We start from the raw sequence: 24,952 nt of genomic DNA, 5'->3' as shown, positions 1-24,952 counted from the left end.
CTGTAGAGCTGATTTTCTCAGATGTCCAGCAAGACAACTCTGATTCAGAAGAGGAAGTGGAGGATGTATCCGAAGAAGAAGATGTGGAGGAATACAACCCAGAGCATGATGAATCATCTTCAGAAGAAGAAGAAAACCCTGCAGCTGAAAGAGAGACTTTCCTTTCAAAAAATGGCAAAATAACATGGTCCTCAGCAGCATATGACCAACACGGCAGGGATGCACAAAACATCACAAAGATGACCCCAGGACCCACTAGGTATGCCGTTTCTCATGCCCATGATATTGTCTCTATATTCTACCTGTTTATCACACCAACAATAGAAAAAAAATAATCCTGGGGATGACAAATCTGGAGGGTTTTCGCAAATATGGAGACAGCTGGAAAAAGATGGATGAGATTGACCTGCAGGCCTACTTAGGGCTGCTAATCTTAGCAGGTGTATACAGGTCCCGAGGTGAGGCTGCAGCTATGGGATGCTGAGAGTGGAAGGCCAATTTTCCAAGCCACAATGCCACTCAAAGTCTTTCACACCTACTCAAGACTGCTACGATTTGATGACCGTGAGTCAAGACCAGCAAGACGTGTGACAGACAAACTTGCAGCCATAAGAGAGGTATGGGACAAGTAGGTGGAGCGGCTGCCCTACCTCTACAATCCAGGGCCTGACGTAACAGTGGATGAACAACTGGTTCCATTTAGAGGTAATCTGTTTTCATATTTGTAATAAAAGTGATTTTCACTATTGATTTCTTTGACTGTTTTCTGTGACACTGATACTAATCACTGATGCTAATGTCTTTTGTCCAAAGGTCGTTGTCCTTTCCGGCAGCATATGGCCAGCAAGCCAGCAAAATATGGGATCAAGTTATGGGTGGCTTGCGATGCTAAATCAAGCTATGCTTGGAAAATGCAAGTCTATACTGGGAAGCCGACCAGTGGATGCCCAGAGAAGAACCAGGGGATGCGAGTTGTGCTTGATGTGACAGAGGGACTGCAGGGTCACAATGTGACATGTGACAATTTCTTCACCTCTTATGAACTCTGACAGCAGCTCCTGAAGAGAAGATCACCATGGTTGGTACAGTTTGAAAGAATAAGCCTGAGGTCCCACCTGCACTGCTTGCATCAAAGGAGAGAGAGGTCTTCTCCTCAAAGTTTGCCTTCACGCCCAACACCACTCTAGTTTCCTACCTCCCAAAGAAAAACAAGAATGTAATTCTTCTGAGCACACTGCACACAGACGGTGACATTAGCGATTGTGAGAACAGGAAGCCAATCATCATCCTAGACTACAACCGCAACAAAGGAGTTGTGGACAACCTGGATAAGGTGATTGGAACATATAGCTGCAGAAGAATGACTGCCTGCTGGCCTCTGGTCATCTTCCACAACATCATTGATGTTTCCTCCTACAATGCCTTTGTGATTTGGAGAGAGATCAACCCAACCTGGATGTCTCATAAGCAGAACAAGAGGAGGTTGTTCCTGGAGCAGCTAGGAAAGGCACTTGTAACTTCACTCATTGAAAGAAGGAAGCATGTCCCCCCCCCCGCACAGAACCCTCAGCAGCAGATGTGAAAACTATTCAGAGTGCAGGAGCTCCTGATCAACTTGAGGATCCATCTACCACAGCCACTTCCCCAGCTAGGGCAAGTTAGAGGAAGAGATGTCAGTTCTGCCCTCAAAAGAAGAACTGTAAAACACATGCTGTGTGCTGCAGGTGTAAGGAGTAAAAACTCCTTCTTGCAAATTTTTTTTCTTTTCTTAATCTATAGAAATGCAAATGAAGAGGGAAAACTCAAGTATTCACACATTTTGAGCTCAATGATAATATGCAAGATGAAATTTGGTGTTTAAAATTCAATTAAGCTATTTATATTTGGGGTTTAGTGAAGACACAGGGTGTATACAGAAAATGAGGACAACAGGAGGGGTTAAATGAAGCAGACCATTAGTTGTATTCATCAACAAAGTCGGCAATGGTTTAAAGTTTTTTTTTATGAATTGTGTGTTTCATAATTTGCTTGGATGACTGGTTGTTAGGAATTACCTGGCATGTTGGTTCAGTTAACCTATCTGCAGTGGCGCTACCACACAGGGGCGTTTTTAGGGTCTTAAAACATTGGGGGCTTTAGCCCAGAACCCAAAAATTTGAATTTTCATAAGACAGCGGCCACGTTTCTAAGTCATTTAAAGTTAAAATAACATAGGACATGTTGTACCAGTTCTCTGTCTAGGCCATGTTTTGATTGAATATAAATTATTGTGAATCAAACAAAGAAGGTTTGCAATAATTTGATTTGGTTTTTATTTTTTGTTAGAAGCTGAATGAAGGAGAAACAGAGTTTAGGATTGATTAAAAAACATTTTGCTGAAGCAGATAATGACACATTTTGTTGTATTTAGAAAAAAATCAAATCTAAATTTTTTCTGACCAAATGTTTTCTTAAACTTAGAGATATTCACTATGGTTCAAATACATGTGCTTCTTTTCTCATCTATGTAAATGTCTGTTTTAAACATTACACTCTAATCCAAATGTTTCACTGCTGAGGCTCCATGGTCTTCATTTCTTACATTTCAAAAAAGGAAACTGGAATAAAGTTGATTTATTTAAAACTTAGTCAAACGGTAAGATCCTAAAAACACATTTATTTAATTTAATTATGCTGAGAGCTTTCCAAACATTTCATTAAAATTGTTCCTTCTATCATGGTCTGTTTTCAGCCCTTCATTCCACTTATGAAAAAATTTGGCCTGTCAAAAATAATAAATGAAACATTTACAGCACAGTCTGTTATTCCCAACTGAGCATGTGAGCCGTGAGTTAAGTTGTAAATATTTAACACTTTCTGAGAGAAATAAGTGTTAAGTTGTGGTATTTGAAACACAACATAGAGCCTCATCCTGGTCCTTTCTTGGACTGTCATCTTTTGTTCTGTTATTAGTATTAATATTACAGTTATTACTAACTGTATATGGTATGAATATACTGCCTTCATGTATCATTGTTTAATTAGTTTATATAATATCATGTGTTATTCAGAAAAATAAAATAGTAAACTAGGTAATGGTACAACTGTGATTAATTTCTATGATTTCTATTTCTCATATTGCACCCTTAAACAACCCAGAGCTGTATGTTTAGAATCAGCACAGAAGATACGAAAAAGAAGCCGCAGGCTTAATTTAATATATTCTACAATATCTTAGTGGCAGCAGTAAATGTTTTCCCGGTGTATTCAGCAACTATTTATTCTTTCTATATGTAGAACTGGACTATAGGACTGGCTGCAGCAATGAGATGCAATGTTATGATCTGAAGAACCTTTTTAATGTGTTTGGTAACTTTTATTTTGACTGAAGTAAAGGATCAAATATTTTTCACATCATGATTGATCCAGCTAGATGCTCACAGAGATGATTCCTGCTGTTTTCTATCACGGCCAGGCCATTTAACTTTACCTGTAGTTCAGGTGAAAGTCCCTCATCATGACCCTGATGATGCTCATTAGAGTGAACCTCCACATCGTGTCTTGCTGGGTGAACAAGTGATTAGCTTTAACTTACGATCAGGCAATTCTGAGTCAGCATTCAGGTTTTATCATTTAAGCCTGAGTTATGCTGCTCTGCTGCCACCTGGTCCTGTGCATAAACATGCACCATTCAGTTCTCCGGTTGGTCGAGGAAGGCCGACCGCTCTGGACTGAACAGCCGTCCTGAACTTCTCCAGAATGGACAGAGCCAGTCCGCCGGTGCCTGTGCGCGTATGTGAGCAGTCGCGGTGCCGCCTGTTTGTGCAGATAACAATGTTTTGTTTTTTTATTTAACTCATTGCCAGGTTAGGTGAAGCGGCCAGTGATTATATGGAGCACAATAGAAAACAAATCAGATTGTTGTTTTTTTTAGATAAAATGTGAAATACAATACCATGTTGTGGCTTAGTGCATCTTTTTAATACTTCTAAATTTCGTCTCTTAAGAGATTCGAGGCTATTCAGAAAACATCCAGGCTTCAGCTCCGGAAGCCAAGTTCTAATGACGTGCCTGCTAACACAGCTCGATCAAATCACAGAATGAAAGGAAAATCATTGACACACTGAAAGTGCCACACATCACATCGGTTTACCCTGGTTAAACATGTGGGCATTTTAAATGGAAAACATTCAAATACCCTTTGAACTCTGGCACAGGCTCAGCAAGTATAGCAGTAGATACTCTAGAGCAGTGTTTTTTAACCCTGGTCCTCAAGGCCCCCTGCCCTACATGTTTTAGATGTGTCCTTGCTTCAGCACACCTGATTTCAATTGATGGCTGATTATCAGGCTTTTGTTAAACTGCAACCATTAGAACCAGGTGTGTTAAGGCAGAGAAACATCCAAGTGCCTTGAGCACCAGGGTTGAAAAACTTTGTGTTAGAGACACGAGAAAACGTCCCTGATGACCTTCTACTTCAGCACAACTGACTGAAATAGGGATAATTAAAATGTTTCTGATCAGCTTGATGAGCTGCTAAGGAGGTAATTCAGTCATCAGAATCAGGTGTGTTGTAAAAGGATTGTGGATCCAAAGTAACACCAGTCTTGTCCATGAGCATAACCCCTCTGTAAGTCCAGAAAGAGAACAGAAGATAGGTTTCCTGATGGATTTAAAAGGCCTGGAACAAGCAAGCCTGAATGCTAAGCAGTGTAGGCTCAAGAGCCCTCATAAGGTGGTTGGATTTCTTTTTTTTTTTTACTTTCTTCCAACAAACAAAGTAGGGATTTGTGTATCATGGCATGAACAAAATCTTTGTAACCTCTATAATTTTAAAAACTGATAATCATCAGGCTGAACCTTTTGGATAGATTTGCAAAATGTTCTGCTACAGTGTTGACCATTTATATTTTCTGTTTCTAATCTGATCTGTTTCTAATCTGAATATCTTGTTACAGTCTTCTGATTATAAATATGCATTTCACAAGAAAAGTATCAATGAGTGGGCCTTACTCCTTAAGTCACCTCGTAAATCCCATTTGAAGACATGACACAACAAGGCGGTGTGGGAGGAGTTTTCCTCCTGCATGGAGAGCAATGCATTTGCAGGTGGCATGAGGTCAAAGATGACTTATCAGAGGGATAAAATTTTTTTTTAAGTTATTGGTCATCAACAACTTAAATGTACAGTTATAAAATTGCTATGGATGTACAAAGCCTGAAATGGCTCATATTCTGTTGCTTTATTGACTTTATGCATTCATTTCAGTTCTGAATGCCTATCACTCAGACCCAGACTCACCCTAAACATAACAGCAGAATGAAATTCCAGAAACTCTTTAATGGCTTTTGGTTTTGGTGTGTCACCACGAGACTGTAAGTGGTCCCCATCTGAGCACCTTCTGAAAGCTTTCTGGAAGCCATGCTGTTGAAATATTTTTGGTCATGTGTGTATCTGTTACTAGACTGAATTCTTTGACTTTCTCAGTGATCTCGTATATTATAGATGATTATAACTGTATGTATGCATTGCTGTTGGAGAGCATGAAAGTATTAGACTGATATTTTCTCCAGTGCTGAAATGTATTGATCATCTTCAATGTTTTCTCTTTGTATCTTTTACAGGAACTGAATTACTCCTTAACTGAGAAAACCCAACATGCTGGTAAAGACCCAGTTCTTGAGGGAATTGTTCTGCTTTGACGTAATGAATATTATGTTTAGTTTTTTTTTCCACTTCATGTATCATGTTTCAACGGTGTATAAATATTTTAAATTAAAGCTTTAATCAGATATCATATTTGGTTACATTGTATTTTACAAGTAGAGTTGGCAACATACATACATTTCATATCAGAAAAGATTGGAATAGATTCTAATCCTCACTAGACAGAGTCCTCTTGTCCTTTTCCTCCACATTTAGTCTACCTGCCTCAAGATGAGTGGATAATTGGAGATCTGGAGGTGAGAAACCGCGATGTAAGGAAATGTTATCAAATTTAGATTAGTCAGATTCAGCATTTTAAAGTGTTACAATATCAGCTGATATTTAATTCTCGCTAGAGGCCAGGAAAACTAGAATTGATCCTTGAAAGATGCCTCCTGACGGCATTGTTTCGTGTTCCAAAATAAACGTGTTGAAATTAAAAACGTGTTGATTTTTCCTAGACTCTTCAAGACAACCTGTTGCATCAATGCCACACAGTAGAGGGCGCCGTTGATCAGGTACCTGGATGTCTATCTGTAGCAACAACTATTCAAATCGTTTTCACTAACATATTTTTATTAAATTATCTTTCCGATAGAGACGTCCAAATCCCTCCTTGGAATGTTGGGTGTGTCTAGATAACCAGCGTGATATGGCGTACAGTCACGCTGACAGGGACATCAGCCCGTCTCTCCCTCCAGTTATGATCTGCACTGACCTACAGATCCCTTCTCCTGTCAGGGCCACTGCTGGTCCTGAGTTGTGGAGCTTTATCGCTGACACATGTAACCCTTTTGGTTCTTCATGCAGTGTGCATGGCTCATCCTGGGACATGTCCAGTTCCATTAATCCCAGTTCTTCTGGTCACTATCCAGTCAGTGCTGCAGCACATCTTCACCTCCTGGGAGAGTCCTTGTCTCTCATTGGGAGCCATCTTGAGGAGACTGATGTAAGTAGATCATTTTACAAAGAAATACAGTGCTTTTGTCAGAGTATTTTTACGGAAACGGAATTGAAACGGGTTTTCAAAAATGTTTGTCAAATTAAAATCTGAAAACTGTGGCATGATTGTATTCTGCCGCCCTTAGTCCGCACTTTGTAGATCTTCCTTTCGCTGAAATTACAGCTGCAAGTCTTCTGGCGGTATGTCTCTATCATCTTGGTCACATCTGGAGACTGACATTTTGACTCATTATCTTTGCAAAATAACTGTTGCTCAGTCATACTGGATGGAGAGCGTCTGCACATCATGTGTTGCTGCAGATTCTAAATTGGAGTTAGTTCTGGGCTTTGACTGGGCCATTCTAACTTATGAATATGCTTTGATCAGAACCACTTTGTTACTGGCTTTTTATCTACAGACATTGTCCTATTGGATGGTGAATATCTGCCCTAGTCAAGGTTTTTGCCTCTAACAGGTTTTCTTACAGGATTGCCATGTATGTAGTTCTAATTCTCTCTCCTGCTGAAGAAAAGCATGCCCACAGCATGATGCTACAACTATTTCTGCTCTGGGTAATGTGCAGTGTGGATCCTTCACCACATGTAGCATTTTTATGCAGTACAAAAAGCTTAATGTTGATCATATCTGATCAGAGCACCTTCTTCCACGTGTTTGTAGAAGACATGCCCCCCTCCCCTACATGACTTGTGACAAACAAATGGTACCACTTTTTGTGGTTGTCTCTTAGCAATAATTTACTTCTTGCAACTCTTTACAAAGGCCAGATATATAGAGAACTGGAGTAGGAGTTGTCAAGGCAACAGATTCTCCCACCTGGGCTTTGGATTTCTGTAGCTCCTCTAGAGTTACCTTAGGCCTCTTAGCTTGTTCTGAGTAATGCTTTCCATCCCCGGTCTATCAGTCTATGTGGACGGTCATGTCTTAAAAGGCTTGCAGTACTGCCATGCTCTTTCTATTTTTCTATGATTTACTGAACAGAGCTCTGTGAGATGTTCCAAGCTTGGGATTATGTTCTATAACCTGACTCTGCTTTAAACTTCTACGACAACTATCTGCTGTTTTCCTTGATCTTCATGATGCCGTTTTGTTCTCTAATGTTCTCTAACAAACCTCTGAGGCCTTTGCAGAAGTGCTGGATTTGAACTCAGATTAAATTAACACGGATGACCTCTATTTACTGTTTAGGTATCTTCTTCCATGTTCCTTTTACTCCACATTTGTGCACTACTCTGTGTAGGCCTGTCGGAAAAAAACCCCAATAAAATCCATTAAAGATTGTGATTATAACATGACAAAATGTGCAAACGTTCCAGGGGTGTATATACTTTAACAAGACATCGTAATTCTTTATTTTTGAGTTTTTGGGTAGGTTCTACACCTCAGTAAATCCTGAAAAGTTTACAGGTCCTTCTCAAAATATTAGCATATTGTGATAAAGTTCATTATTTTCCATAATGCCATGATGAAAATTTAACATTCATAAATTTTAGATTCATTGCACACTAACTAAAATATTTCAGGTCTTTTTATTGTCTTAATACGGATGATTTTGGCATACAGCTCATGAAAACCCAAAATTCCTATCTCACAAAATTAGCATATTTCATCCGACCAATAAAAGAAAAGTGTTTTTAATACAAAAAACGTCAACCTTCAAATAATCATGTACATTTATGAACTCAATACTTGGTCGGGAATCCTTTTGCAGAAATGACTGCTTCAATGCGGCGTGGCATGGAGGCAATCAGCCTGTGGCACTGCTGAGGTCTTATGGAGGCCCAGGATGCTTCGATAGCGGCCTTTAGCTCATCCAGAGTGTTGGGTCTTGAGTCTCTCAACGTTCTCTTCACAATATCCCACAGATTCTCTATGGGGTTCAGGTCAGGAGAGTTGGCAGGCCAATTGAGCACAGTGATACCATGGTCAGTAAACCATTTACCAGTGGTTTTGGCACTGTGAGCAGGTGCCAGGTCATGCTGAAAAATTAAATCTTCATCTCCATAAAGCTTTTCAGCAGATGGAAGCATGAAGTGCTCCAAAATCTCCTGATGGCTAGCTGCATTGACCCTGCCCTTGATAAAACACAGTGGACCAACACCAGCAGCTGACATGGCACCCCAGACCATCACTGACTGTGGGTACTTGACACTGGACTTCTGGCATTTTGGCATTTCCTTCTCCCCAGTCTTCCTCCAGACTCTGGCACCTTGATTTCCGAATGACATGCAGAATTTGCTTTCATCCGAAAAAAGTACTTTGGACCACAACAGTCCAGTGCTGCATCTCTGTAGCCCAGGTCAGGCGCTTCTGCCGCTGTTTCTGGTTCAAAAGTGGCTTGACCTGGGGAATGTGGCACCTGTAGCCCATTTCCTGCACACGCCTGTGCACGATGGCTCTGGATGTTTCTACTCCAGACTCAGTCCACTGCTTCCGCAGGTCCCCCAAGGTCTGGAATCGGCCCTTCTCCACAATCTTCCTCAGGGTCCGGTCACCTCTTCTTGTTGTGCAGCGTTTTCTGCCACACTTTTTCCTTCCCACAGACTTCCCACTGAGGTGCCTTGATACAGCACTCTGGGAACAGCCTATTCGTTCAGAAATTTCTTTCTGTGTTTTACCCTCTTGCTTGAGGGTGTCAATAGTGGCCTTCTGGACAGCAGTCAGGTCGGCAGTCTTACCCATGATTGGGGTTTTGAGCAATGAACCAGGCTGGGAGTTTTAAAGGCCTCATGAATCTTTTGCAGGTGTTTAGAGTTAACTCGTTGATTCAGATGATTAGGTCCATAGCTCGTTTAGAGACCCTTTTAATGATATGCTAATTTTGTGAGATAGGAATTTTGGGTTTTCATGAGCTGTATGCCAAAATCATCCGTATTAAGACAATAAAAGACCTGAAATATTTCAGTTAGTGTGCAATGAATCTAAAATATATGAATGCTAAATTTTCATCATGACATTATGGAAAATAATGAACTTTATCACAATATGCTAATATTTTGAGAAGGACCTGTATTTAGTTTATTGCAAAATGTTTCTCAATGACTGCAATAAATGTTCGATTTGCAAACAAATGCAAATTAAATTAGTATGCTATAATTACCAAGTAATTAAAGAATTTTATTTTCAAATCATGTGAAAATGGCATGCTAAATTTATTCTCAGGTTATTTTAATGTGAAATTTATGGTTTCTCTGGATTTGGGAACAAAGACCATAATTTATTTAACCCCTGCTGGAATGTCTCACAAGCATAAGTTAATTTGTTTTAAAACTGGGTATGCAATTAATGTAACTAATTTTAATAAAACATATTCTGATATCTGCTACAGCAGCTCAGCTTGTAAAACAAAAGAAATTACATTGATATTCATGAGACAAAGCTGAAAATCAAAAGGAACAATCAAAACTAACTCATAGGTTTTTTCTTTTCTTTAGATACCAATGCATTAAACATAAACACACATTACGATTAAACCCTTTGTTGTTCTAAAGACTTTGGAGAGCCACAGTGTGGGACTGCTTCTGAAGTTGCATGTTAAAATTTCACTAGACCATAAAACATGTCTCTACCTCCGGGCGTTTTTTTATTTTTTATTTAAGGTTATACTGTTAAATGCAAATAAAAAATGGTGCATTGCTCCAACACATTCATGGCCTGCAGCAGTCATGCCATGCTCTGTCTGTCTTTCTGTCTGTCTGTAGAAAATGGTGTGTATGTCGAGCAGCTTGTCTCTGCTTTTGGACTCTTTGCTGTGTGCGCTGGCTCCTCTAATGTGCCTCACAACACAGATACCCGAGCTGGCAAGCTGCACAGAGCACGCACTGGTGAGCAGGACTGCAAGTTCCCACCAAATACTTTGATATAATTAGGTATGTGTTCACGCATGAGAGGGGAACGTTCCTGTTTTAATCTTTTTTTTGGGGGGGTTTTTTTAGGCCTCCGCTCTGGAAAATGTTGCTTACATGATGCCTGGGCTTTAAAAGTTTAAATGAAGATGGAAGACCCCACTGGTTTTATACCAAGATGCTGCACAGACATATGTTACTTTTTCTCTTGGAGAAATTACTTATTTTTGAAATGTCTTAATGTGAGTATTTGTTTAGTAAGCACATGCATTGCATTGTGTTGGTTGTTTGATTAAACAATTTATCTGAGCATTGAGTTATGCAGATGTCATTTTTTTGTTTGAACTGTCACACGGAGATCCTGTTTCACTGGGAAATACATGCTTTGGGTTGACATAGCTTATGTGTAACATGGCTTCAGTGCTTGGAAATTAACAACATATTCTCAGGAAGATCTAAGATTTTGTTAAATCTGTGTTTAAATCTCAAACATGATAAAATAAACAGAATAAGTAGCTTAGCTGAACAATATGCTAATTATTGAAGCCTTTTTAACAATGACCAACCGCTTCGATGTCTTCCAGTCAGGCTTCTGTGCTCACCACAGTACAGAGACTGCTCTTGTCAAGGTGTTCAATGACATCCGTATAAATGCAGACTGTGGAAGAACCACAGTGCTGGTATTATTAGACCTTAGTGCAGCATTCGACACTGTTGATCACTCCATTTTATTAGAGCGCCTGGAAAACTGGCTCGGCCTTTCTGGTACAGCACTCAATTGGTTTAAATCCTACTTGAAGGACAGGGACTTTGTTGTGTCAGTAGTTAACTTTACATCAGAGACCACAAAAATCACATGTGGCGTTCCCCAAGGATCCATCTTAGGGCCTCTTCTATTCAATATCTACATGCTCCCCCTAACTCAGATTTTAATAAACAACAACATAAGTTATATGTTATGTTATAAGTTATAACTATGCAGACGACACACAGCTATACGTTACGATGTCACCAGGTGACTATGAACGCATTCAAGCGCTGGGTAAATGCTTAGAAGAAATCAATGCATGGATGGGCCTAAACTTTCTTCAGCTGTATTCAATTCAATTCAGTTTTATTTATATAGCGCCAATTCACAACACATGTTGTCTCAAGGCACTTCACAACAGTCAGGTACATACATTCCAATTAATCCTAACAATTGAACAGTGCAGTTGGAGTTAGATTTTTATTCAAATTGGATAAAAAGTTTTTCTATCTAAGGTAACCCAGCAGATTGCATCCAGTCAGTGACTTGCAGCATTCACTCCTCCTGGATGAGCATGTAGAGACAGTGGAAAGTCACTGGCATTGACTTTGAAGCAATCCCTCATACTGAGCATGCATGTAGAGACAGTGGAGAGGAAAAACTCCCTTTTAATAGGAAGAAACCTCCAGCAGAACCAGGCTCAGTGTGAGCGGCCATCTGCCACGACCGACTGGGGGTTTGAAAACATCAAAACAAAACTGAAGTAATAATCTTTGGACGAAAGGAAGAGCGTTTAAAAGTTAGCACACAGCTTCAGTTAATACAGCTAGAAACCACCAATCAGGTTCGAAACCTGGGTGTAGTGATGGACTCAGACCTGAACCTTCAGAGGCACATAAAGGTATTAACTAGGTCGGCCTTCTATCACCTAAAGAACATCTCCAGGATTAAAAGACTAATGTCTCAGCAGGACCTTGAAAAACTAATTAATGCGTTCATCTTTAGTAGAATTGATTACAGCAACAGTGTCTTCACAGGTCTGCCTAAAAAGTCGATCAGACAGCTGCAGTTGATCCAGAACGCTGTTGCCCGCGTCCTCACTAGAACTAAGAAAGTGGAGCACATCACCCCGGTTCTAAAGTCCTTAAACTGGCTCCCTGTAGCTCAGAGAATAGACTTTAAAATACTTATGTTAGTCTATAAATCACTGAATGGCTTAGCAACAAAATACATTACAGACTTGTCAGTGTATCAACCACCCAGACCTCTCAGGTCTTCTGGCTCAAATCTACTCTGCATACCCAGAACCAGAACTAAACATGGAGAAGCAGCTTTTAGTTCTTATGCTCCACTAATCTGGAATAAACTCCCAGAAAACTGTAAAAGTGCCGAAACCCTAAGTTGCTTTAAATCAAGATTAAAAACTTATTTGTTTAGGGTGGCCTTTGACTGTGCCATCTAAACATTATTAATTATGTTTTCAGTCCAATTTTCCTTTCAATTTCTTATTGATCATTCTATTCTCTTTATTTAAATTTTTTAATATATTTTTTAAAATGATCTTTGTTTGATTTTCTATTTCATTGTAAAGTTTTTCCCTGTGTATAGCGCCTTGAGTGCCTTGTTGCTGAAAAGCACTATATAAATAAACTTTACTTTTTAGGGGATTTTCTGTATAAATTTGATCTGTACCTATCTTGCCACCTTGCCACCTCGCAGCGTGAATGATTGTAAGACAAAGAAATCTTCAAAGCTCACTGAGCTGAAAAAAAAGTAACATATTTGGTTTCCATAACAACCTGCCAAATTGTCTAGTAGTCATGGCAAGAACAGTATTTTCCTTTCTACCTTCACAAATGTATACTGTCAACTGGAACTGTGCTTTGGTCAGGTGAGACCCTTTGAGCTGTTTGGCAACAACCCTGGTGGGTTTGGCCTGAAATTAGGGATGGATATGTGGAAATGCAAGTCGCGCCCACTGAGTACGGTGGAGAGCGTGTGATGCTGTGGGCCTCTTTCTCTTTCAACTCTGTGCATAGTGCATAGCATTGAGAACACTTTGAAATACCAGGAAATATAAAAATAAAACAAAATTGGAGGCCCTTACCAGTAAACTAAAAAGCCTCCAGTAAGATAATGATGCAAAATATATGGTCAAATTAGAGTGGAAATGGTTCACCAGTGACTTTGTTAAAAGAAAACAAACAAAAAAAAAAATTATTTTTACTACTTTAGTCTACATTTCTTAACTTCTTAAGGTTGATTTTTTTTTTTTTTGAGGGGATTTTCTGTGTGATTACGCTGCTGCAGCAAGATTTATACATCTTTAACTGTGGTGGCAATACTTTGATTTTGATGGTAACGAAATGGCTTCTTGTTGGGCTGTCTTCATTTTTCAAGCTTATGTTTGGCCTATATGTCATACATGATTTATCAAACAGCTGCAAAAGTCCAGAAATGTCAGGTGCTTTGGAAAAAAAATATCTGTAAACTTGTTTTACCTGAATAGTTCCAGATGGCATTTAAAACAAAATGCAAAGTACTTTTCCATTATTTCCTAATGGATGAAGATGCAAAACAAGCAAACCGAAGGTTCTCTTTGTGTGCTGTAAACCTGTCTTGTGTTTCTGTGACTTGCTCTCAGACCAAGCTTGACATGAAAGCAGAATATTTACTTCCAGTTTACCAGTAATTCTCTATGGCAACTATAAGGTCCTGAAGGCGATGTTCTCTGACAGACACCCAGCAGTTTGATTCTTTATGGGTGCGGCAGATACAACTCAGTGATTCACATCTCTGGCAGGTTATACCCTCTCTCTCCACCCCGTGCTGGAATGCTCTCCTCCCTGCAGACTGAGAAACTTGTTGTGCACAAAAATACACTCATCTGTGTTTCTGTGCGTCTGTGGTCCAAACTGGGAGTGGTGAGATGGGTAATCTTGCCGACAGAGTGCACCTCACCTGAGCTGACACCTTTTAGTAGTTGGCTGGGAAGCAACACACACTGAAGCTGGCTGGATGAGAATCATCATTTAGGAAAAACTGAAGAAAGAGATCTTTGGATGAATGCAGCTTTAAAGACATAAGTAAGAATGTTTTTTTTTTCACATGGATATGTTCTAAGCTAAGGATACTTTTTTAATGCATTGTTGAAGCTTTAACTGCAGCAGCTAAATATGGATAATGGGGATCATAAGTTTCTGAGCCATATTAGTTATTTCTGAGAATTTGTTTTGGTCATAGGAAGTGATTTTAGTGTTCTGTCAGCATTTATCAGAAAAACACACATTGACTGTTTTCTTGTTACAGAAATGCTGTTATGCACTATAATTCTTTACTTTAAGATTTACTTTTATGCTTGTATGTCCTTGACTTTTGACACCAGTGTGCAGTGTAGTACTGTAAATGAGGAACTCAACAACTGTTGGTGTCATTGTTGGTGCTTAGCTTTGCATTCATAGTAGTGTTCTATGTTTGCATATCGGACTAAATATATTGTTAACATCTAAGCTGAATGTAGCAGGACTTGAATGGCAAGGTGTGGCTTTACACAACCTGTTGGAAGATCCAACAGGTTGTGGTTTGTAGTGAAATGGTTTCAGTCTGTTGGAGCAAAGTTTCACTATTGTTATAGTTATGTATGTACATATATATCTATATTTATACACTGCTCAAAAAAATAAAGGGAACACTTAAACAGCACAATATAACTCCAAGTAAGTCAAACTTCTCTAAAATCAAACTGTCCACTTAGGAAGCAACACTGATTGAAATCAATTTCACATGATGTTGTGCAAATGGAATAGACAACAGGGGGAAATCTTTGGTGATTAGCAAGACACTCAATAAAGGAGTGGTTCTGCAGGTGGGGACCACAGACCACTTCTCAGTACCTATGCTTTCTGGCTGATGTTTTGGTCACTTTTGAATGTTGGTGGTGCTTTCACACTCGTGGTAGCATGAGACGGACTGTACAACCCACACAAGTGGCTCAGGTAGTGCAGCTCATCCAGGATGGCACATCAATGCGAGCTGTGGCAAGAAGGTTTGCTGTGTCTGTCAGCGTAGTGTCCAGAGCCTGGAGGCGCTACCAGGAGACAGGCCAGTACACCAGGAGATGTGGAGGAGGCCGTAGGAGGGCAACAACCCAGCAGCAGGACCGCTACCTCCGCCTTTGTGCAAGGAGGAACAGGAGGAGCACTGCCAGAGCCCCGCAAAATGACCTCCAGCAGGCCACAAATGTGCATGTGTCTGCAGAAATGTTTAGAAATCGACTCCATGAGGATGGTATGAGGGCCTGAAGTCCACAAATAGGGGTTGTGCTCACAGCCCAACACCGTGCAGGACGCTTGGCATTTGTCAGAGAACACCAGGATTGGCAAATTCGCCACTGGCGCCCTGAGCTCTTCACAAATGAAAGCAGGTTCACACTGAGCACATGTGACAGATGTGACAGAGTCTGGAGACACCGTGGAGAGAGATCTGCTGCCTGCAACATCCTTCAGCATGACCGGTTTTGCAGTGGGTCAGTAATGGTGTGGGGTCGCATTTCTTTGGAGGGCCACATGGCCCTCCATGTGCTCGCCAGAGATAGCCTGACTGCCATTAGGTACCGAGATGAGATCCTCAGACCCCTTGTGAGACCATATGCTGGTGCGGTTGGCCCTGGGTTCCTCCTAATGCAGGACAATGCTAGACCTCATGTGGCTGGAGTGTGTCAGCAGTTCCTACAAGATGAAGACATTGAAGCTATGGACTGGCCCGCCCGTTCCCCAGACCTGAATCCGATTGAGCACATCTGGGACATCATGTCTCGCTCCATCCATCAACGTCACGTTGCACCACAGACTGTCCAGGAGTTGGCGGATGCTTTAGTCCAGATCTGGGAGGAGATCCTTCAGGAGACCATCCGCCGTCTCATCAGGAGCATGTCCAGGCGTTGTATTAATTTTGTGTGTGACTCCAAATCCGGGCCTCCATTAGTTAATAAATTTGATTTCCATTGATGAATTTTGTATGATTTTGTTGTCAGCACATTCAACTTTGTACAGAACAAAGTATCCAATGAGCATATTTCATTCATTCAGATCTAGGATGTGTTATTTGAGTGTTCCCTTTATTTTTTTGAGCAGTGCATATATATGTATATATGTATGTGTATATATATATATATATATATATATATATGTATGTGTATATATATATATACATTTTTTTTTTTGTTCAGATACATTAGTTATTGATGGTCTGGCTGTCTTACAATGTCAGGGCAGATTTGACTTTATTGGCCTAAAGGGAAAATTACAGTACATCTGGATCAGTCTACAAAACGCATGTTTAGACCACGGGTATCGTTTCTCCTGGGAACTTACTTTCTTATGACCTTTTCAACCATCTAGGCTGTTCCTTATGTACCTTCACACTGTGGAGAGAAAATATCAGAAGAAAACTCCTCTGATTATAAATAAATGTTCCATATTTGACCCATCCCTCCCCTCATCCTTTACATTAGGCATGAGTGAACACTTGGGAGAAGGTTTCAGTGGGTCTTCCCCTTCAGACCTACGCCTTATTCTCTTGGGGAACATCGGGTGCGGGAAGACGGCATCAGCAGACACCATCCTGGGTCAGCTGTCTCCTGTCTCCCCCACCTCCTCTAGGAGTTGCAAACTGAGACAGGGCTTTGCTGAGGGCAGGAGCGCAACCCTTGTGGAGGCACCAAGATTTTACTGGAATGGCTTCAACATGGAGGATAGCGTCAGAAAGGAGACCGAGCGGGCCATGACCTTGGTGGCACCAGGCCCACATGCTGTTCTGCTGCTGGTGCCTGTATGCCAGTTCACAGAGGTCAGTCACCATTTGAAGTTTTGTCGGGCTAAAACCAAGAATATGTAGTAGGTAATCAATCTATTTTTTGTCTCCAGATAGAAGGTCGAGTGCCTACAGAGCTGGAAAAGTTGTTTGGGATTGAGGTGCTGGATCACACCCTGGTGTTACTGACATGTGGAGACTATTTGATGGGAAAAACAGTGGAGGTATCAGAAAACTACATCTATTCCATCTTTTAGGTCCTTCCTGGCCAAGTATTTTAAAAAATGATGGCAAATAATTATCATAATTCTCCACAGTAACTCGGTGATGCTATCAAATGTACTTCCTAGCTTCTGTTTTGAGTTTTTTTCTTTGCTTAATTATTTCCTTCTTCTACTCTTGCGTTCTTTTAATATTTCCGTACATGAAACCGCTTTCGGTTTGAACCAATTAAGACATGCAAAGCACTCCAAGTCCAAATTCATTCAGGCTCATCTGTTGTTCTCCAGGAGTACCTGCAGAAAGAGCACCCAGGCCTGAGGCAGGTCATTGAGCGCTGCGGAGGGAGGTACCACGTCTTTAACAACCGCCAGCGACAGAACAAAGAGCAGGTTCAGGAACTGCTGGAGAAGGTGAGCCAATTAATCATAAAGCAATTAGTGAATATTTGTCAAAGCACAGACTGCTTAGGCATTTTGGCTTTGTGGTAACGGTGCCAGTCAGCGGTTGGGAATGTGCGTTGAAAACAATTCATGATGAAAACAATTAATCTTGTACAGCTGAAAATTTAAAACAGAAACTGAATAACTGCATACCATTGGCTTAACAAGTGCTAATAAATAGTATATACCTACAACTTCAACTACTTTGCATTAATGCAATTCATTTTTAATATTGAACTCTGTGCTGCTCGTAGACCTCTGACTTTCAAAGTTGAAATATTGACTTTGGAAGTGTTCTTGGCATATTTCAGCCTGGGAACATGGAAGAACTGACTTTAGGGTAAAAAAAAAAAGAAGCATGTACATTATGTATCCAAAAAATGTTCTTTCACTCATCCATATCCTTGAATTTAGGTGTTTCAATCCTGTCTATGTGCATAGGTGTGTACCTAGGTGTACAGACTGCTTGTACAGACATTAGTGAATCATGACCAAACTTCTGAGTTGGTTCACAACCCAATATTCAACACTCAGATGAAAGTGATGTTATAACAAAGTGGAAGTGACTGGGAACTACAGCAACACAGCCATGAAGTAGTAGGCCACTTAAAGGCAAACAGTGGGGTCAACGGATGCTGAGGTACAAAGTGCACAGCATTTTGTACCTCACCAACATTTTGCACCAACATTTTGCAGAGTTAATATCTACATATCTCCAAACCTGATGTGGTCTTCAGATTAGTTTAAGGAGACCACATAGAGACCTTGAAGGAATGGGTTTCCACGTCAAAGCAGCTTTATCCAAGGCTTACATCAGTAAGTACAAATCCAGTCAGACATTTTGGACAATTTCATTCTCCTAACTTTGTAAGAGAAAGTAGGGGATGGCCCCCTCTAGGTATAACATAAATGTTTACTAGTGCACATAGCAAGGTCTATTAAGACATGGAAGAGTGAATTTGGTGTTGAAAAACATGACTGGCCTGACCTCCTGACATCAAACCAATAGAACACCTTTGATATTAGAGTGTACACTGTGAGCCGGGCATTCTCAACCAACATCAGTGTCTGACCTTACAAATGCACATTTGGGGGCACGGCATTTTGCTTAGCGGTACAGTGCGACTCTACAAAGGCTTCACTCCTTGACGCAGCTGTCCTGGGTTCAAGTGCCGAGCACTTAGACCTGTGGTGCATGTCTTCCCCCTCTTCCCATCCCACTTCCTGTCTCCTTGTTTTTGAAAAATAACAAAATAACTGCTATTAGCCTGAATGCATGTTTGAAAGGTTTATACACAGGTGTGACAAATGGAAGCTCAATATTTCCTTACAATTTCCTAATTCCAAAAATGACATAAGCATAACTAAATATTGCAAATCATTAAAGCTGGGTATGCTGCTAATTGCTTGGGGGAAAACATTTAAATATTCTACTTCTACCTTTTATGTACATCTTCAAAATCATCTGAATCTTGGAGTTGCTATATTCAACTCAGAAGCTCAGGTATCTGATGGTAAATGCTCTGACTGAACTTTATGATTAGGGGACAACTCTGTGAAACTATTTTGTTTGTGAGTTTAGTTTTGAAGGTTATAATTCTGCTGTTATACAAATTTGAACAGAACACTGAATATATGTATATATTATTTTGCATCTTGATTTAAGAAATGTGGTTAAAATGAATGAGAATAACTTAAACAGTAATATAACAATGAATCCTTTTTCTTTTTCATTTCTGCAACTGTTATATTCATCAACAGGTGGATAACATGGTGGAGAGAAGCGGGGTATATCACAAAAAAACAGCCCAGGAGACAGAGCTGGAGAAACGGGTGCTGGAGCGAAAACGAGAGCTGATGGAAAATTTCAGAGTTCAGAGGGTGGAGAAAAAAAAGCCTGTCGTGACGAAGAGCGTCCCAAACACAAACACCTTCGATAGGCGAGAGGAGTCCATCAGAGAGAGAGAAGAGAGAAGAAGAGAATATGAGGATGAAATAGAGGGAAGAGTAGCTGAGACTCAAGTTCCTAACAGGCTTTTTTCAACTCCAGCAGCTGAGCAGCCCTCATATTCAGAGCCAGAGGATGACAAGCAGTTAACCAGGACACCCTGTTTCAGACTGAATGCAGGTAGGTGTTATAATGGGGCTTTTCACCCTATCTGTATTGCATTCTAGTGCAAATAGAAAATGTGACATGACTCATCTCCACCAAGGTAGCCTAAAACGTCTTCTTTTACAAAAACGAAAAATTATTTATGCAGACAATTGGTTTCTTTGGCTTTGGTAACAAGGTAAAGCTAGTAGAGAAATAATTAGTTTCTTCCTGTTTCTTTCCTGTAGATGGAGCCATACTCTCACAGATTTCTGAAGCTAAACCAAAGCCTAAACTGATCTCCACTTGTAAGTCTGATAACAGTTGCTGAAAGTACCTCGTAAAAGCATTTTTACAGTTTGTCACATTGTAATCACAATCATTATTGTGTTTTATCTGGATTTTCATGTCACAGACCAACACAAAGCAATGAAGTGGAAGGAGAATGATACACGATACATTTCATGATTTTTTTCTTCACAAATGAAATATGGAAATTTGGTGGTGCATTTGTATTGAATCCCATTTACTCTGATACCCCTAAATGAAATCCAGTGTAGCTAGCCATCCTCAGATTTTACCTAATTAGAGTCCCCTTGTGTGTATTCTAACCTCAGTAATAATGCCGTTTTTATGTGAAGGCCTCGGAGGTTTGTTAGAGAACATTAGTGAACAAACAGCTTCGTACCAGATAGGTCAGGGATAGATTTGTTAAGAGGTTCAAAGCAAGGTTAGGTTATAAAACAACAAACCAAGCTTTGAACAGATAGATTTTTAGCTCAGTCCACCATCTGAAAATGGAAGCGTATAACAAAACTGCAAACTAACAAATACATTACCCTTCACTTAAACCTACAGGCCTGGCAAGGAGAGCAATTAAAAGACAAAAAAAAAAAAAAAAAAAGGCCCATGGTAACTGTGGAGGAGCTGCAGAGATCCACAAATTTTATCTTTATGGAATAGTGACAGTAGGAAATCCATGAGAAGTTGCTCTGTTCAGATAATCCTACATGCAAGATGCCATGTGGGGCAGAAAACAAATACTTCACAACACCTTTTACACGCTGTCCCAAAATAAATAATAAATGAGAGAGAGAGTTGTACATTTGGTTGTATGTACAACCATATGCAGTAATGTTTTTTACAATTTAATGTCCTGAATTTCTCTGTAATTTGACAATTTGCAGTTCATCACAGAATCGACAGTTTTGAAGAGAATTCCCCTGAGACGTCACCCACCTCGTCTCCTCATTCTCCTGTCTTCTCCTCCTCATTCTCTGCGGCAACCGCCTCTCGTTCATCGCCATACCAGTCCTCCTCACCCCCTTCATCTCCATCTCTGCTGTCATCCACCCCTGAGCTTCGTCTGGTCTTGCTTGGTCGATCCGGAGCGGGAAAGAGTGCAGCTGGCAACAGCATCCTGGGACAGGAACTGTTTGAGTCCCGTTCAGAGAGCTTCACAACCATCACTCAGAAGTGTGAGAAAAAGAAGGCAGTGGTTGAAGGAAGAAGGGTTAGTGATTAAAAACCGAGAGTGTTTGCAAGTGTTTCTATATGTGATTACCTCCAAAATATTCCTCTAACATAATATTTCTCATGTTTTTTCACTATCTGTTGTCTTGTCTTGCCTGCAGGTGTCTGTGGTGGACACACCTGATTGGTTCAAATCAGAGAAGACTCCAGATGAAGTGAGTGCTCAGATCTCTTCATGCGTTGCTTTGTCCAGCCCCGGTCCTCATGCCTTCCTCCTGTGCGTACCAGTAGACCAGCTGGCAAAGTCTGAGCTTTTGGCACTCACGGCGCTTGAGACGGTTTTTGGCCCAGAGGCAGTCCAGAAGCACACTGTGGTCCTCTTTACATATCTAGATCGACTGAGGACAAGCGGGAAAACAGGAGGAAAGAGCGTGGAGGAATACATTGCCAGCCAGAGGGGGGATTTGGTGAGGCTGGTGGAAAAATGCAGGGATAGGTTTCACTTGATGGAGAAGGGAGAAGGTCAGAGTCAGAAACAGAACGTGGCAGACCTGCTAGAGAAGGTGGAGCAGACGGTGAAGGAAGCTGGAGGACAGTGTTATTCTAGTCCTGCTTTTCAGGAGGCGGAGGAACGAGTGAGGCAGAGACAGTTGGAGATAGCAAGGGAAAAAAAAGGCATAAAGCCAGAGCTAGCAGGAGATGCTGGGCAGCTCAGCGATGTGCGACAACCTCTAACACAAATAAACGAGGAGATGACAGAGGATGAAATTGGGAACACAAGGGATGAGGCAGAGATGAGTGTAAGCAAAAATAATCTAGAGAGCCTTCCACCTATTACTCTTTCCACCATGTCACCCTCACTTCTCCGTTCTATGATGGAGAAAATGGAGTCCAGTGCAAAGATGTTACCCAAACTACTGGCAAACAGCTCAACGTGGGTAGGGGAGGGAGCAAAACAAGTGATGCATAGTCCAGTGTGGGGAAAAGTTGGCAGTGGTGCTCAGAATGTCCAAAAAATGGTTGTGGACAGTTCTGTGTGGGAAAAGGTGGGAGCTTCTGCGGCACAAGTATCCAAAGCTGTGGAAAATAGGGTTCCCCAAAAGGTGGTGGATGGTTCTGCATGGGTGGGATCTGGTGCAAAAGCAGTGACGGCAAGTCCAATTTGGGAAAAAGTGGGTTCAGGGGCCAAACTTGTGGCCAAACAAGCAAACAATATGGCCAAGAGCCCCATCTGGGGGAAGGTGGGTTCTGGTGCCAAAACTGGAGCTAAACTGATGGCAGATGGTTCAGTGAAGGTTGGGGCTGGGATCGGTACTGGTGCAAAGAAGATGGCACAGAGTCCTGTCTGGGGAAAGATGAGTTCAGGAATAAAAGAGGGGGCCAAAAGGGTTTCAGAGAGCTCAGTGTGGGAAAAAATGGGGGATGCTGCCAAACAAGTGCCGAAGATGGTAATTGTTGGTGCGATTCTGGGACTGGTGCTCGGGGTGATTTTGGCAGGGCTGATTGGTGGGGCTGTTGGGACAGCTGCAGGATCTGCAGTAAGTGAGGTGGCCCGGCGGAAATTCAACAAGAGAAACACATTGGATGGAACAAGAAACACTGACATATCAGTAAACAACAGCATCGATGACAGGAAACCCATGAAAACAGAATAAAGGACTGAAATAGGTCATTCATGCAACATTTACAACAAATTAGATATATTCAAAAATGATTTGTTGTGCAAATTAAGAAGTCTAATTCTGATCTTGATATTAAAAAGAAATTGTGTTTAATTTTGTGACCATAATAAAAGTCTTACAATTATTTAAAACATTTGTAATTGTTATTTACAGCCCAAATATCTCATATTAAAGAAGAAGTAATTTCTTAAATTATATTTTCAAAGCACATTCTTGGTGCATTAATTCTATGGTTCTTACACGGTGGTGCAAACACCACTGGGGGTACTGCCTGGGCTGCCTGAAGTGAACTTTTGGTATCAGCAATTTCTAAGGAAAATAGGAAGCAAATTACTCATTGTAAGCCAAACTTAGCGAAGCTAAAATCGAAAAAAAGAATGGTTCGTGCACGATGATCTTTGTTTTAATCAAAAACCAATCACAGTGGAGGTGCAGTGTAGAGACGTTTAAGAATCCCTAGTGGAAACTGATCTGTCCCATTTACCTCCGATGGCAGATGTTGGATCTGTAAACGACACCTTTGCTTACTTTTGTGTTCAGTTACATTGCCAACAACTGCTAGCAACGCAAGCCGAAAACACAGGGAATATTACTTTATTTTTCCAGATAGTTGAGGTCAGGACTCTCTGCAGGCCAGTCAAGTTTCTCCACACCAAACTTTATACACCTGCAGCCATGGTGGGGATTGGAACACTGCAATTCATTGATTTGGTGGTGTGACCCAATACTCCTGCCAATATAGTATATATCTAAACGCTTTTACCTAAATATTAGTGGTTATTGAGCTAAAAAAAAAAGTTCACTTAGGAAATAATTACACTTTGGAGAGGATTTGCAAACAGCACCTAACTACTCACCCACACCATAGAAACATAGTGCTAGGTCTGGGAATGAAGTGCAAAGGTGGGAATTAGGGGGATTTAACTTTAGTGTTTACAGAGCTAATGTGGCACTTGTTATGAAATGCTTTTGTATAGCTGCACTAATCTTCTGTGCCTGAATAAAAGACATGCTTATAAACTGACATCTATGTGTTGCGCAGAGAAATGCAGTTTAATTCATCATTAAATGTGTGAAATATGTGGTAATGATGGTCAGTTTCATCACTACACTCTAAAAAAACTTTCTGCTGTATCATTCCAACACCCTGATGTTGCCTTTATGTTGATGCAATATCTGAAAAGCTGCATCCTCATCTGCACTCTGCAGTCCTGCCCGTGCAACAGAAATGTAACGGGCAGATTAGTCTGAGCTTGGCAGATGAAACAAGACTAGAGGTGCAGTATTTGTCTGGCGTGGAGGAGGAGGGGTGGGGATAAAAACATTATCTCCGAGTCCAGGCTGGCACGTATGACCCTGCTGAAACCCTGTACCAGGAGGAGAGAGGGTTAACACCCCAGCTGTCTAAAGGGACTGTTCAGGATTCTTGAAAAAGATTGCAGGGACTATCTTACCTGTAATAGATAACTCTCTTGGCATCTTCATTTATTCTAAATCCAGATTAGTGGGTCCAGGAGGCTGGTCTGAGAGGGGCGGGGCAGACCTTTTCTTGAAAAACGTCAGCCTCAAAAACATCATGGTGGTTTTATGCAAATTCTGTTTTATGAGCCTTCAAGCAACTGTCAGGTTTGCATTGAGTGGTTATTTCAAAAGAGACCAGCAACAATCTATACAAGAAATGGAGGTAAGAGAAGGTATGAAATGCATACTAAGAATGGACCATGTATAGTCTGTCTGGTCAGAGTATCTACCTAATACAATATCTGTACACAATGGCAATTAATTTATTACAAGTTCTGGTCTTAGTATGTCTTTCACAAAGGAAGATCACTGATGATGCATCGCCTTCTATCTGCATTCCTCATGTAAATGATTGATGGCTTCTCTGTAAAAACAACACCTAATGCAAACATTACAACGGTTTAAAGGTTCATAAAATAGTGTTTTTATAAACTGCTATGAAATGTTTGGTAATGGAGTTGTTTGATGCTT

At 40.8% G+C, this 24,952-nt stretch overlaps 2 protein-coding genes across 5 annotated transcripts; both read left to right on the top strand.

Annotated features, from left to right (window-relative positions):
* Positions 1-4,558: 4,558 nt before the first annotated feature.
* LOC124868958 (HMG box-containing protein 4-like) lies at positions 4,559-10,802 on the top strand. Of its 3 annotated transcripts, none has more exons than XM_047366628.1 (7): positions 4,559-4,714; positions 5,605-5,644; positions 5,903-5,943; positions 6,148-6,204; positions 6,285-6,635; positions 10,349-10,471; positions 10,583-10,802. In XM_047366628.1, the coding sequence occupies exons 1-7, from the start codon at positions 4,646-4,648 to the stop codon at positions 10,625-10,627; spliced, it is 726 nt and encodes a 241-aa protein (XP_047222584.1). In that variant the 5' UTR covers positions 4,559-4,645; the 3' UTR covers positions 10,628-10,802. The 3 variants fall into 3 exon arrangements, with proteins under 3 accessions (XP_047222584.1, XP_047222583.1, XP_047222585.1); XM_047366627.1 differs by having other exon boundaries at positions 5,903-5,958; XM_047366629.1 differs by lacking the exon at positions 6,285-6,635.
* Positions 10,803-14,171: 3,369 nt separating this feature from the next.
* LOC124868610 lies at positions 14,172-23,084 on the top strand. 2 transcript variants are annotated; one of them, XM_047366050.1, is made up of 8 exons: positions 14,172-14,326; positions 16,753-17,087; positions 17,165-17,275; positions 17,561-17,683; positions 19,475-19,841; positions 20,054-20,113; positions 21,089-21,318; positions 21,440-23,084. In XM_047366050.1, the coding sequence occupies exons 2-8, from the start codon at positions 16,755-16,757 to the stop codon at positions 22,931-22,933; spliced, it is 2,718 nt and encodes a 905-aa protein (XP_047222006.1). In that variant the 5' UTR covers positions 14,172-14,326; positions 16,753-16,754; the 3' UTR covers positions 22,934-23,084. The 2 variants fall into 2 exon arrangements, with proteins under 2 accessions (XP_047222006.1, XP_047222005.1); XM_047366049.1 differs by having other exon boundaries at positions 20,993-21,318.
* Positions 23,085-24,952: the final 1,868 nt, after the last annotated feature.

Source organism: Girardinichthys multiradiatus, chromosome 5 (genome assembly GCF_021462225.1).
Source record: "Girardinichthys multiradiatus isolate DD_20200921_A chromosome 5, DD_fGirMul_XY1, whole genome shotgun sequence".
NCBI classification, from domain to species: Eukaryota; Metazoa; Chordata; class Actinopteri; order Cyprinodontiformes; family Goodeidae; genus Girardinichthys; species Girardinichthys multiradiatus.
This window is presented reverse-complemented; position numbering and strand designations above follow the sequence as displayed.